The sequence below is a fragment of the Benincasa hispida genome, chromosome 11 (genome assembly GCF_027475165.1).
Source record: "Benincasa hispida cultivar pf3 chromosome 11, pf3_genome.v1.1, whole genome shotgun sequence".
In the NCBI taxonomy this organism is placed as follows: domain Eukaryota; kingdom Viridiplantae; phylum Streptophyta; class Magnoliopsida; order Cucurbitales; family Cucurbitaceae; genus Benincasa; species Benincasa hispida.
The window spans coordinates 29,781,518-29,796,123 of record NC_143488.1 but is presented as its reverse complement, the minus strand read 5'-3'; the positions used below and the strand labels follow the sequence as shown (position 1 = coordinate 29,796,123).

General features: G+C 37.6%; 1 protein-coding gene across 1 annotated transcript; it reads left to right on the top strand.

The window, feature by feature from the left end:
- Positions 1-2,594: 2,594 nt before the first annotated feature.
- LOC120091108 (tRNA/rRNA methyltransferase (SpoU) family protein) lies at positions 2,595-11,466 on the top strand. Its single transcript, XM_039048946.2, has 4 exons — positions 2,595-2,917; positions 3,961-4,258; positions 4,557-4,607; positions 10,877-11,466. Exons 1-4 carry the CDS (start codon positions 2,670-2,672, stop codon positions 11,273-11,275), a joined length of 996 nt encoding a protein of 331 aa, XP_038904874.1. The 5' UTR covers positions 2,595-2,669; the 3' UTR covers positions 11,276-11,466.
- Positions 11,467-14,606: the final 3,140 nt, after the last annotated feature.

Sequence of the window (14,606 nt, the reverse complement as noted above, 5' to 3'; positions counted from 1 at the left end):
GCAACGTTGCAATTAGCGTTGCAATGCTGCACAGATGAAAATTTGTAGTGTTGTAACGCTACTCTACCTCACGCGCGCTTCCGACTTCAATTTGTAGCATTGCAATGCTATCCTGTTTTGTATAAAATAGGTAGCCACTACCTTATAGCGTTGTGCAACACTCCGTCTAGGGGTGTTTTGTTCGTTCACGCCCTTTTGAAGTCCGATTACTCAAATTAGCTCCTAATTGCTCCAAATTAACCCCTAATAGCTCGTAATGATGGATTCTACCTCCAAGATGCTCAATACCTATAAAATCACTAAATAAACACATTAAACATAGTAACAACCTAGAATTAAGAAGAGAAAAATAGTACATTTTCAGTGCTATCAAAGAGTAAAAAATGCATGAAATTAAAAAGTAACAAGTAAATGTAATATAGGATAGGAGTAATCTAGTTTCGAGAGCAAGAGATGTTCCTATGAAATTTCGATCATCGATTACTGTTAATTAAACATGCACTCGATTTATGCATGCACAACGACCTACTTTACCTAACCGAACACATGGTCGCTACAAGAAGTCAAATCGTTCGATTAAACCAAGCAAGCACCCTAGTTAATAATTAAAGCCTAAGCTCTATTAAACTACATGGTCTAGTCCTATTCGATTCTATAGAGGCCATCTAAGACTAAGATCATACACATTATGATTAAGGTTCCATTGTATGATTAACCAATTAGATAGTCTAACCAATTAATCAATTTTATCTTTGAATCTAGTTAAAGCATGTATTCTAGGTTAGCCATAAAATACATGATCAACTAATTGCTACTTGGTTCATTCAAGTTAGACGAACAACAAAATACATCAAAGAAGCCTAAATCGATTTGCAAGGGTGACATATATCTATGAAGGAACAACCATCCATAAACATGCATATAGTAATGAAAGAAATTCAAAGAAAGCAAAAACCATAATACAGTTCATTCATCCAAAAAGCTCAAGAAATTGCATAGGTCTTGCTCTCCAACTAGATAAAATTCCTTATCTCATCAATCCATAAACAAACTGAAAAGGGGGAGGTTGAAATTCTTTATTACAACCTAAAACAAAATTAAAATCCTAAACTAAGATGACAGAAATATGAAGAGAGAAGAAAATTTGAAAAACTCCTCGGCCTTCATTGATTCCACCATGAAAAACCCTAAAGAGAAAGAGAATATTTTGTAATAAACATGACAACTTTGCAATGCTGAAGCCTTTCGTTGAAGCACCAGCCCTCGTGCAACAGTGCCCACACCCGGTGCTCTTCACTTGGCCACATGCGCATGTGACCCTCTTGTTTTATGTCAATCTCTAGAGCACTGCAACGCTCTAAAGCAACACTGCGACATTGTTGCATTTTCCAACATTTTGGAAGTGTCGGTTCCTTGGGGTGTCTTTTTGGCTCCGATAAAGTTCTAAGTACTTGACATCATTTCCAATAGCTCTAAATCAACTCCAAACGACCAGTAACACCCAGAAGTGCATGATTTACTCGAAAACCTACGAAAAGAGACATTTAAACATATTGTACCTAATAAGAAAGTGAGATTAGAGACATAAAATTAGAGGTTTGTTGGGTATTTTCTATGGATTTTATGAGATTTTGATGTATGTTCTTGAGATTATCCGTTTCTTCTTGTTTTCTATTCATTATTTGAATGTTTACGATGAACATATTGGAAGATTAAATGGACAACTAAATCTTGTATGTTCCTTCACCACGCTATGCATGTTGTAGGTACCCGTAATTGTATTTATGACATGCTTAATTATAGAAGCAATAGATTTTAGTTATAGCTATGGCTCGATTGCTAGGATTCTATGATCATTAGCAGCAAAAGATAACAAAACCTACGGAATGGAAATACACTAGGTTAGATTCGGCCAATTTAACTTAATGCCCTAATCAATCCAAGAGCTTGATATGGTTAACTAAGTAAATAGGCTTGCGTGACAATACTTAGTTAAGTTAGGAATCGACACTCGCATTGGTTTTCCCTATGGAGTTTTCTGGATTTTCATTCATTCGATTATGCTTGATTATCAATTAACCCATGAATATTTGCATGATAAATCAATGAATTAATACATAGATAGCCCGACAGCCTCTTAACCAATGAAGGTAATCTCGTGTACCGCTCTCTCTCTCAATCTATCTTACTTTCTCCACTATACTTTTGTGTATTTAGTTTTCTTGTCAAACTAAACCAATTTAAAACCCCTCGTTTTTACTGTATTCCATAGACTAATTTAGCTTAGAGAGATCTTATCTTACGCTCCTTGTTATTCGACCCCGTTCTTACTACTAACACTACTAGTTAGTTGAAGTTCTTGATCGATGAATATAAATATTATCTGATTGACAGAGAGAGGTCTATGATACCCTTTCTCTAGTCGATTAGAAGTATATTATACAAATACAAATACAAACGTCAAATCCATTTTAAGAAATAAGAAAAGAAAACAAACATATTTTTGTTTGTAATTTTTAAGAAACAAGAAACAAGAATCAGACAACACATGTAAACTAATCAAGACATGTAAACTAATCAAATCCGTTTGATTCAAGGATTCCAAATTGTCCTTTCAATAAAAACCGGAAAAACAGTACAAGGCTGTGCCGCTGGAGGGAGATAGAAGAATGCAATGCTCCTGCGTTTCCTGGTCCTCAAATCTGAAACTCGGACCTTCCTTTTCCAAATCGAAGCTATCATCAATCAACCAAGCAGAGACCATCGATTTTGCTGCAAGAGTTTCGCTTCCTTCTCATGTGAAAGCCATCACCAGTACCTCCAACCCCTTCGTTAAGCACTGCGTCAAACTTCGCTTCAGTTCCTCTTATCGCCACTACCATGGCACCGTCCTTGTCGTCGGAGCTACTCCAATAAGGTTCTCTCTTAATCAGTTACTTTGCCCCAATTTTCTGGGTTCTGTTCATGATCGTGCTCTTGATTGAAAAACCAAAGTAGTCTATGTGGGGTTTTATTTTTTGAATTCTTTTTTTTTTTTTTTTTGGTTCAATTTCATTATTTCACGAGCAAGGGACACTAAACCCTTGAATTTCTTTTGCAAATCTATCATATGGTATAAACAATTCTCTAACATGGGTTATTAGTACTTTGTCACTCATGCTATTTTTCGTCCATACTCTAATTCCCCATTTCAGTTTTGTGTCTGGTGTTTTGCTGGTGTATGTTTTGAAGAATTGAGTTCTTGGAATCAAGTCCTGTGTAATAGCAAATTTGTGACTTAATATTTTGGAAGCACCTTTAAGCTTTATCCAGAGTTGTATTTGCTTGTGACTATGTTCTAATTGAACTATGATGTAGGTTCTGTTTTTTGAACTTTGGATACTCGATATTGATGTGCAAAATGATAAATTATTGGAGCTATGTCGAATTAGTGCTTTCCTGCAACAATTTCAGCATAAATTCTCTCTTGAAGTCTTATTTTGTCCTTGTGGTTACTCCGTTTAATCTATTGGTTATTCTCTCCATGATTGGCAAGGAAGACTATCCTATTTCTCTGTTGTGTGGAACTGTGGATGCTTGCACATATTGCAGTTCATTTTTTGTTAGAATTGTTGAAAGTTTATGTGTGGTCTACTAGTCTTTGTATCTGCTCCAATCATTTCACAGTAGATTATTCAAATTTATTCTAAGCATTAGAATAGAAACTAGAATAAAATAATGCAATTTGTATATTCTAGTTCAATGTTTTTGGTGCATGACAAACTTTATCTGATGATCTTCCTATGAGATAGTTTACTAACACCTTTACATGAGATTAGCTCTCCCTCCCCTTTAATCTTAGGAGTTCTAGTTCTGTCTTGTATGTTAATTTTTCTCAAGTAGCCATCCTTCGTGGTAAAGTGATTTGCTTGACTTCATTTGTCTTGTATGCGCTGACATCTAAATTTAAGTCTTTTACAGGGAAATTTGCAAATTTCAAGAGTCTCTGCATGGGATAACTTGTACATTGGAGTGCCTACTTCTGCTAGATGACGTTGAGGTTCCTGAAGGACTAGTTGATAAATCTGTTCGAATTGTGCGGGTGAGCCCAACTGTGATGAGAAAGCTTTCTGGCATGCAATCAACAGAATCTATTGATGCAATTGCCCTCATGAGAATACCTGCCAGTTTTTGTAGTGTAGATGGCAATGAAAAAGACATAGATTTTAAAAGATGTTTTCCCTCTCCACATCGAATATTAGTCCTTGAGCGAATCCAGGTATTCTTTCATTTGGAGTTGAACAAAGTCTTGTAATTTGCTGCATCTAATTTTCCTGTCTCTAGGTTGTTGCAAAATACTACATAGTTATCTTTTTCCCCACTTCTTTCCATCCTTACTACTAAGATGATTTTTCTACCTTGTGCTGGCACTAGCCCGCCATGATAACCTATGGTGCTTTGATGATGACCTTTATGCTTAGCGTTTGATGTTATAAAGTACTACTGATACAGGTTCGGGATTCCTATATTGATTCAGTATCCATTTGTTAATATGAGATTTACTTCACTTGTTGCAGGACCCAGGCAATCTTGGTACATTAATCAGGTCTGCTTTGGCCTTCAAATGGGTAAGGAAAAATTCTACAGCTTATTATTATCTTTCATTCTTTGACCTTTTTCCCACTGAACAACCAGCATTTGTATTTGGGTACTCTTATGAGAATTGGGAGAGATAGGGGAGCTCTTGAATCTTCCCCACTACTTTTGATAAATAAATTGATGCTAAGGCCTATCAATTTCTATATCAAAGCAATCGTTTCTAGAATGGTAGGAAAAATGGAAGGAAGAGTTGTAACATTGGAAGAGAAAATGACGGAGATAGGTGTGAAGTAGTTGGAACTTGAGTGCAAGATGGATTCTCGATTCTTTGAAGCTGACAAGAGTTAGGTGGGCCACAGAGAAGAAAATGGATCTCTAATTTACACTGTTATGGGAGGAGATGAGGCCAATCATGAATCGAATGGAGGGTTGGATGAATTTGGAGAGATGGTCAACTTCTTCAGAGGGGGCTTGATAAGTCAAAGAAAGTGATGGAATAAGAATTGATTGAGCCTGCAAGTGAAGGACTAAACCAAAGTTCTTTGGATAAGGAAGGAATTCATGCACATAGTAATGGTGAGGTTCCTCTATTTGATATGAGATCGAGTAAATTATTGGTACCCATTTTTAGGAGGAAGAAGAAGAAATGTAGATGGATGGCTATCATGCATGTAGAGGTATTTCATTGTAAATAGATTGTCAGAGAGAGATAAGTTGGATGCGACAGTGTTGTGCTTGCGTTGGATTGGTACTAGTAGGAAGAGGATAAAAAACCAGTGGGCAGTTTTGATGAGCTCCAAAAGCTTTTGTTGGAGCAATTTTGACCGTCTGGTCATGGAGATAAGTATGCATAGTTGATGAAGCTGCAACAAGAATTCATTGTATACACGACTATCGCTGGAAATTTGAATAGTATTCAATCAGTTTGAAAGACGTTAGCAATGGAGTCTTGGAGGGTAAGTTTGTTTGTGGGCTAAGTGAAGAAATCCAAAGTGAGATGAAAATGAAAACTAATGGGCTTGGAGGCCAAGATGATGATGGCTCCATTAAATGAGGATGACCATCTGATTCAGCAAAAAAAGAATAAAAATACAAGTGTTACCAACCCAAAATTGAAAAGTGGAGCGGTGTAATCTAGGTTGGGTTCGAGTGGGAGTAGCGGGTCACCATCACGCATGATTGTCATCAGCCCTAATTGAGGAATGGGGGGTTTCCACGTCTTTAAGACCGACGTGCAATTTTGTGACAAAAGCAGGAGCCACAACATTGGGTCCTTTCTGGCAATTGATTGAAAGTGAGTTGAAGGGTAAAAGAGAGAAAGGTTTGTGCTTCAAGTGTAACAAAAAATTTTGCATAGGGCATTAGTGCAAGGAGTTGCAAATCATGGTTTTGCAAGTGGGAGAAGATCAAGATGATGAACCCGCAACACCTGAGTTGGGGGAGAAGGACCAAGAGTCAAAGACAGGGTAAATTGAAAAGTTGGTTCGGGGGATTCTTGTTGTGGGCCATTGGGCCTTATTCAACCCAGTCAAAGTTCTATTTTAAAAAAATTGGAAGCTAACATTTTTGTATTTATTATAGAGCCTTGAACCAAGCCACGATTCTAGATAAGTATTCTATTCCAATTGTTGGTGAACTACTTGATGAACTTTTTGGTGCCACTGTTTTTTCTTAGATAGATTTAAAGTCGGGATATAATTGGTTTCGAGTGCGCTCTTTGAATGTATACAAACCAGCATCAAACTCATGAGGGACACCATAAGTTCTCGGTGATGGCATCCAGGCTACAAAAATTGCCATCAACGTTTCAGCCTATTATGAATGGCATTCTACGACCACATTTCAGGAAATGCATGTTAGCTTCTACAACATATTGATATATAGTAATTCAATAATATACCATGTGATTCACCTTTTAGTAGTGCTAGAGGTTCTAGTTTCTAATCAATTCGTAGCAAATTCCAAAAAGTGTCAGTTCGGGGTGAGTCGAGTTGAATACCTCGGGCATATTATCTCAGGCGAGGGTATAGTAACTGATCTGGTGAAGCTTGAAGCTATCTATAAATGGCCAATTCCATGAAATATCAAGGAGTTGAGAGGTTTCTGGGCCTCACCAACTATGGATCAATAGCATTCCCTTTGACTCAGCCCCTTAAAAAGGGAATTTTATGTGGAATTTTGACTATGAGCAGGCATTCCAATGGTTAAAATCAGCTATGATATTTGTGTCGGTGTTGAGACTACTGGATTTTTCTCAAACATTTGTGGTTGCAATTGATGCCTCAAGAGTAGGTGTGGGGGCAGTGTTAATGTAGATTATAGGCCGTTAGCTTTCTTCACTCAGGCTCTACCACCGACACATCACTGCAAGGTTGTACACGAACATGAATTGATGGCTATTGTGTTTGCAGTTTATAAGTGGAGGCTTTATTTGTTGGGTCATCGCTTTATAGTTAGAACTAACCTAATGAGTTTGAAATTTTTGCTTGAGCCATGTTTGATTGCGTGGGAATATCAATATTGGATTGCTGAATTGCTGGGATATTATTTTGTTAGGATTAAACAATTCAGCTTGTTGTTGTGTGTCTTCAACAAGATTTGTTCGTTTTGTGATGCTGCCATAATTGTCTCTTCTTTTTCCACCGACTCTTCTTATTGTGTGTCTTCAACAGGATTTGTTCAATTTGTGATGCTTGTTGCGCTTGCATCTCGACTGAGTCTCATTTCCTCTTTGTCAATCTCTGTATAATGCAACAATCTAGATTTTCAGAGGGTTGGGTTATACATGAAAAGAAATACGAAAGAACAAACAAGAAATTGTGAGCCTTTTAATTGAGAAACACTACTAGGTTCCCTGGCAATGACGCCAATTTGGTTGCAAGAGTTTGTTGAATCACCGTGACCAAATAAATTTCGTGCCTACTTAAATTTGTAGTATGAGAAGTGAAAGAGCGAAAGAATGGGTGTCGTAAACCTCTTTCTGCCAATCAAATAATATTTATAATTCACCGAACTAACTATGTATACTACTGAGTAGCACAAGTGGCAAGTTCGGATCGAACAATAGGGAGCCTAAGATAAAATCTCTCTAAGCTAAGTTGGTCTTTGGAAAGCAGTAAAAATGGGGGGGTTGGTTTTGGTTTCAGCGGAAAATTAAATGTAGGAAATTAAAATGCGGAAAGTAAAATAGATTGAGAAAGAGAGAGTGAACACAAGATTACATTCGCCGATTAAGAGACTGTTGGGCTATCTATGGATCAGTTCATTGATTTAGCATGCAATTATTCATGGGTTATCTACTTCTCAAGCCTAATCGAATGTACAAAAGTTTGGACAAACTCTCTAGGGAAAACCAATATGATATTGATTCCTAAATTAACTATGTATTTTCACGCAAGCCTATTTACTTAGCTAATCGTATTAAGCTATTGTATTGATTAGAACATTATCTTTAGGTTCCATTATCTTTTGCTACTGGATGATTCTAGAATCTTAATAATCGAACCATAGTATAACTAAAACCTATTGCTACTCAAATTAAGCATGCTTTAGATGCAATTACGAACACCTAAAACATGCATAGCGTGGACGAATGAACATACAAGTATTAACGATGAAATCGTCAATTTAATCTACCAATATATTCATCCTAGACATTCAAGCAAGGAAAGGAAAACAATAAGAAGTAGAAAAATCCAAGAAGAATGCATCAACATCTCATAAAATTTATAGAAAATGCCCAACAAATCTCAAAATCGATGTTTGGGCCTTCAACCGCTCATCGAATCTGAACCTCAATGCCAAAATATGCAAAAATACAATTCAAAATACAAAGAAATCTCATCAGTTGAAGCAGTAACAGGGTTATTCATGGCATGACCTATCCTCTTCTAGTCGTATCTCGGAGCAAACTTCTCTAAGAGAGGGGTAGGTCGTTGGCCCAATATGCGACTTCGAACACTATCAAATTTGGAGTTCAATCCTGCTAGAAAAACATACACGCGATCGACTTCTTCAAGTTTCGAGTATTGCGCCTCATCTTACGCACAATTCCAGACAAATCTCTCAACATAGGTCCATCTCTTGCCAAAACAATGACAGTTTATTAAAATAGGATGTGACATCCATGGTCCCTTGTTTGCACTCATGGACCTACTTGTGTAGTGTATATAGCCGAGATGCATTCTGTCGCTTTGAGTACAGATCCCGTGCCGCCTCCTAGATATCTTTGGCAGTTGCAGCATACAGTAACGATCTGTCAATCTGTGATTCCATACTATTAATGAGAACAGAACGTAATAGCGAATCCTCCCTTTTCTAGATCCGTTCTTAAGGATCGCCTGTGATAGGCTTCAGAATCTCTTCTGTCAAGTACCCAAATTTGTGTCGTCCTTCTAAGGCCATTCTGACCGATTGGGACCAGGAGAAATAATTTTGGCCATTTAATTTTTTTTCCCACGAGGAATCCTGCAGAATTTCCCATTGAGCTAGATAAATAAGTTGCATTGGGCAAAATAGAGAACGAATTTACCGGATTCTCCGTGTTGACTGGTTGAGGGTTTGTGCCAAGAATTATTTCCAAGTCTGAAATTTGCTGTTGGAGGTATGCCAACTATCGTCGAACGTCATCAGGGCATTGGGCCGAGCCACCATGATTGGGCGCGGCTGAAAAGGACGCAGCTATTGACGGCTGGATAGGAACAGAACCAGTCGTGAGGGTTGGACTCGAGTTGTCAGCTGGGTTGATCACGAATGGAGGCTGCAGGTGATCGTCGGCTCGACTCGGTGCATGAGGAGGCAGCGGCTGGACTGGGACTAGCCCAACGACGAACGGCGCGGAAGAGAGACTCGGCAGCAACCCACCGGCGCGGCTCGACGCGATCGAAAGTCCCTGGCTGTCGAACGACGCTCCCGTCTACAGTGATTCACCGGCTCGGCTGGGAGCGATCGCCATTCTCTGATCGTCGAATGTGGCTCCGGTCTGGACTGAAGTGGCCGGCTCTCCGTCGCGTAGCGGCTGGAACACCTCGGCTGGGCTGAATCGTTCCTCCATTGACGGCGGTTGGAATCACCTGTAGTAGGGCGGCTTGGAGGTATTCCTTCACAGTTGCTTGAATAGTTGCTTTGATGTCAACGCTTGGAGCTTCGTCGGTTCTCATGGAGGCTGCTGAAGAAGTCTGTGGTTGATTCTCGTCGATGACGGCTAGGGTCTCGTCGCCATGCTCTGATACCATGATAAAATATAGAAGAGAAAAGGAGAAAAGCGAGAACAACACACAGCTTACATGGAAACCCTAGAACAGGGAGAAAAACCACGATATAGATCTTTTTCTTATTATTGAATTGATACACTAAATACAAGGGAACAAAGCGAATAAATAGACAGTAGGAAGTGCTAGGAATGAAAACAATTATTTAAATGCCCCTAAATTAAAAATCCTACTTTCAACCTATAGAATTGTCGATGGTGCTGCCTGGAGTGTTGCATCTCTATAGGCTAGTAATCAGAGCACTGCATGCAGTACTACAGGAGAGCGACACAACGTTTTATGTATAGAATGGCATTTGTATCCGGTCCACGATGGCGCTGTGACGCCACAGGAGAGCCCCGCAATGCTTTCTTCAAATGCATCCACTATAAAGAGCACCGCTTGATAGCACTGAGGGGCGCTGCTGCATTCACGTCTGTCGTTGCTTTTGTCTACGGCACTGCGTGCAAGTGCTCAATGGCGCTGCAGCACTAGCCCTTAAGGGCATTTTTGTAATTATCCTCTTCTTTGGCCGAGGATGATTTAAGGCTTTGTTATGGTCCATTTAAACCCGGTTTCTGCCCTAAGGGTTCATCTACCTTCTTTATGCCCGAAAACTATAAAATCATGAAATAAATTTATAAAATCAAAGAATGAGCCTGAACTAAGTTGAACGAGATAGCAATTTTAAGTGCCATCAAGGAGCTCTTGAATCTTCTCCACTGGTGTTGATAAGGAAGATTGAGGCTAAGGCCTATCAAACTGCTGATAGATATGAGATGCTACGTTTAAAAATATTACATTCTTTTTATGCATCCTTTTTCTATATAGTTTAACTTGTTTGGAGAAGGTCTAGAAACCTCTGAGCTTGAATCGGTGTGTTCTAAAATTTGTTATTAGGGTGCATCTTGGCAATTGTTTCAATTTTATATTCCTTCTTAAAGAATTTTACTTTATTATAAAAGATAAATTCAGAACTTTTAGAACTCCATTTTCTCACAAGCTTTTAACATCCTCTGGTATATATTCGTTTCGGTTATGTCAAACAGAATGGTGTTTTTCTGCTTCCTGGGTGTTGTGATCCATACAACGAGAAGGCTCTCCGAGCCTCGCGAGGAGCATCTTTTCAGCTTCCAATAGTCTCTGGCACTTGGAATCATCTTGAGGTTCTAAAAAATAAATTCCAAATGAAAATGCTGGCTGGCCATCCTGAAAGCAATGAACCAAAACGTGTATCGGTTCTTTCGCAACAGTTTGCAAATTCTTTGAAAGAATTTCCGTTGTGTTTGGTTTTGGGTTGCGAAGGGAGTGGTCTGTCTGGAAAATCTTGGCATGTTTGTGAGCTTTTGAGCATTCCAATGGCGGGTGGTTTCGAGTCCCTCAATGTCTCAGTTGCAGGAGGAATTTTCTTGTACATGCTACAGGCTGAAAACAATAGTCATATTTGATGTCTTTCTTATTTGATTACATTTTGAGTGATGGACAGGAAGGGCATTAGTGTTATTCTTGCAAAAATTTTGAATTGCAGTTGACACAGTTTTGTACAGTCGGCATAGTTTAAACAATCTACATAGGGGACATTTGAATTGATATTGTAGTATTAAATTTTTTTGTTGATATGTTGATATTTTTATCGATATTTTTACGTTTCCTATTGATGTACCATATTCAATTAAAAATAGTAAACTAGTGATAATTTAATATCAATAACAAAAAAGTTGGGAACAAAAGTAATAGTAAAATACTTGTAGGTTACTAATATATCATTTTTGTTATGTTAATGAGCAGTAGGTGTGTCTCAATTGTGTGTCACCGCACCCCAAAGGACATGCCGACAATAGATTTTAACATAACTATAACACCATTGTCAAACTCTTTTATTATTTTTTTTCAAAATGGCTAACAAGACTTTTCAGTGTGAAAATTGTTAGACATAAACTTCATTATATCAAAATCTATAAAAAAAAAAAAAAAAAATCGATAGAGTATCCCTTAAAAATCAGATAAAATATATCACAAACTATATAACACTCTTGAACATTTGTTTCAGTCAACCACCAAGTATGTCCCATCACACACTTTTTGATAGAATCTAGATCACAACATTTGAAACACATCATAAAAACTGAGTGAGGGGGAAACATGGAAAACTTTCAATTAACAAACAATTCAAAATTAAGGTTAGCCACTCTAAATAAAACTAACGTTGTATTGACAAAAATGACTCTTTTGGAGTTCTATTTTGTATTTTTTTATCCTCTTGATGATGGAAATTTTTTGGTTATACAATTACTTTTATGCTCCTTATTAAATTCTCACTTGCAGTTTTAACAACCGACCTACCAAATTAATTCACAAAAAAATTTCCACCACAAAAATTTATTCACCAAAAATTAATTCATCCAAAATTAATTGACAAAAAAATTATTCACATTTCAACACAAAAAATTATCCACCAAAATTGATTTCTTTACAATCCCACAAGAAGTTCTCTTCATCAAATTATCTCCAGAACGAAAAGTCTTTCATCAAGTTCAAAACTTGTATGTTCACGAAGTTGTAATTTTGTACACTTCGAAGGTATGAATTTCAATTTGTATGTTTTCAATAGTTCGATAACTTCGGGAAAAATTGACAAAAATAAATTGACCTTTTTCGATAATTTCTTAATCATTTATTTTATTGTTTTTTTTTTTAATAATGCCATGCATTTGATAATTATAAAAAATGAAAGAAAGATAGTAATTCTTTTTTTAAGATACCTGGTTGGGCTTCACTGGGTATTCACCAGGTAGAAAGGAAATGAGTTAAAATTGCCCGGCTGGGCTTCATCGGGTACAAAATAATTGCTGAAATAAGTTTGATACCCAGTCGGGCTTCACCAGATATTTGTCGGGTAGAAAGGAAATGAGTTAAAATTACCTAGGTGGGCTTCACTGGGTACAACATAAATTGTTAAAATAATTTTGATACCCAGCCGGGCTTCACTGGGGATGAAGGAAATTGGTTGAAATCACCCGATTGGGCTTCACCAGGTATTGTGAAAGAAATTGATTGAAATCACTCGGTTTGCCTGGGTACGAGATAGGAACTGGGTTGGGACTGGTCCGAGGCTCGGTAGAGTTAACCGTAGCTCATCGAGCGCACATGAAAATATGTATACTATTTTTTTGGCCTGATGTTGTACCCTGTCAGGTGGACGACCGCGCCAATTTCTTTTTTCTTTTTAGTTTCTATTTTTTTATTTTACTTTTTCTTTAACTACATTAATATATTTTTGTTATAAATTGTAGGAAAATGTCTCGTGTTTGGATTTGTTTCTGTGGTGTTTGGAATGAAAGGGAAAAGGATTACGATGGAGGAGGCGGGGGTTTGACGTTGAGGTCGGCATGATGTATAATGAATTTTTGACCGAAGTTTATACGATAAGTGGTATAATTTCATATGAGTATAATCTTGTTATAAGATGTATACTTCAATTGAGATCTAAAGCCCCTACATTTGTAATTCGAAATGATGAAGATCTACACACATTCCTCCCCTGGGAAGAGGTCTCAGTAATACCTCTTTACTATCCACGCTTCCAAAATGTTCAAGTAATCAAGGATTTCATCCAAACAATTCATCACTTACTTCGTCGCCTAGTAATTTGGCGAGTCATAACTTAGGGGATGATATAGACCAAATGTCAATATTTTAATCATTGGTCTTGGAGGGAGAAGGATGATGTCGAGGAACCCAAGATTAACACTCACTATACACCTCATTTAAAGGACGAACAATCGAAGACTATGGAGACTCATAACATGCAACGAGTTGTGACTTGTCACATCCATCTAGTAGCACAATCGTCATGCCAGGTCAGTCTTATTCTTCTGAAGATGTACAAGTTGGTGACATATTTATATCTAAGAAGGATTTAAAAATGCGGTTATCTATGTTAGAAATTAGAGGTAACTTTCAGTTTAGGGTGAAGAAGTCGACCACAACATCATACAAAGTTATATGCTTAGTTGAAGAAGGCAAATGGAGACTTCAAGCCGTTAAATTGAAAAATTGTGAAATATTTAAGATCTCTAAGTACGACAATGTCCACACATGTAGAAAAAAAAATATTGACTAAGGATCATAGACAAACTTCTCGTTAGGTTCTTGGACATTTAATAAAGTCGAAGTTTGAAGATGTTAGTCGTTCATATAGACCAAAGGACATTGTGAATGATATAAAATAAGAGTATGGTGTGAGTTTAAGTTACGACAAGGCATGGAGGGCAAGGGAAGAAGTGTTAGTGCTTATTTGGGGGTCACCATGGTGTGAGTTTATGTTACGACAAGGCATGGAGGGCAAGGAAAGAGCGTTAGTGCTTGTTTGGGGGTCACCAAAAGAATCCTACAAGAAGTTACCTAAATTTAGTGAAGCCTTACAAATTGAAAATCTTGGTTCAACATTTGAATATGATCTACAGGAAGATAAATATTTCAAGCACGTCTTCAGGGCTCTTGGCTCTTCCATTAGGGGGTTTCTAAACTGCATTCGCCATGTTTTAATTATAGATGGAATACATTTAAGGGGTAAGTATAGTGGTAAGCTCCTGCTTGCGACTGGGATCGATGGAAATAATTAAATATACCCAGTCGCGTTCAGTATATCTAGTGGATAAACTGATGAATCTTGGGTGTGGTTTTTTCAGCAATTAAGATGTGCAATTGGAGAAGTTCCTAATTTGGTTATCATATCAAATAGACACCCTAGCATAAAAAAAAGGCAATTATCGCTAT

What these genes read in the sequence shown, in the direction of transcription:
- LOC120091108 (XM_039048946.2), top strand. Translation starts at nt 2,670, where the DNA reads ATGCAATGCTCCTGCGTTTCCTGGTCCTCAAATCTGAAACTCGGACCT. An exon ending in GTCGGAGCTACTCCAATAAG is followed by an intron (nt 2,918 to 3,960) that starts GTTCTCTCTTAA and finishes AGTCTTTTACAG; the next exon opens with GGAAATTTGCAAATTTCAAG. An exon ending in CTGCTTTGGCCTTCAAATGG is followed by an intron (nt 4,608 to 10,876) that starts GTAAGGAAAAAT and finishes TATGTCAAACAG; the next exon opens with AATGGTGTTTTTCTGCTTCC.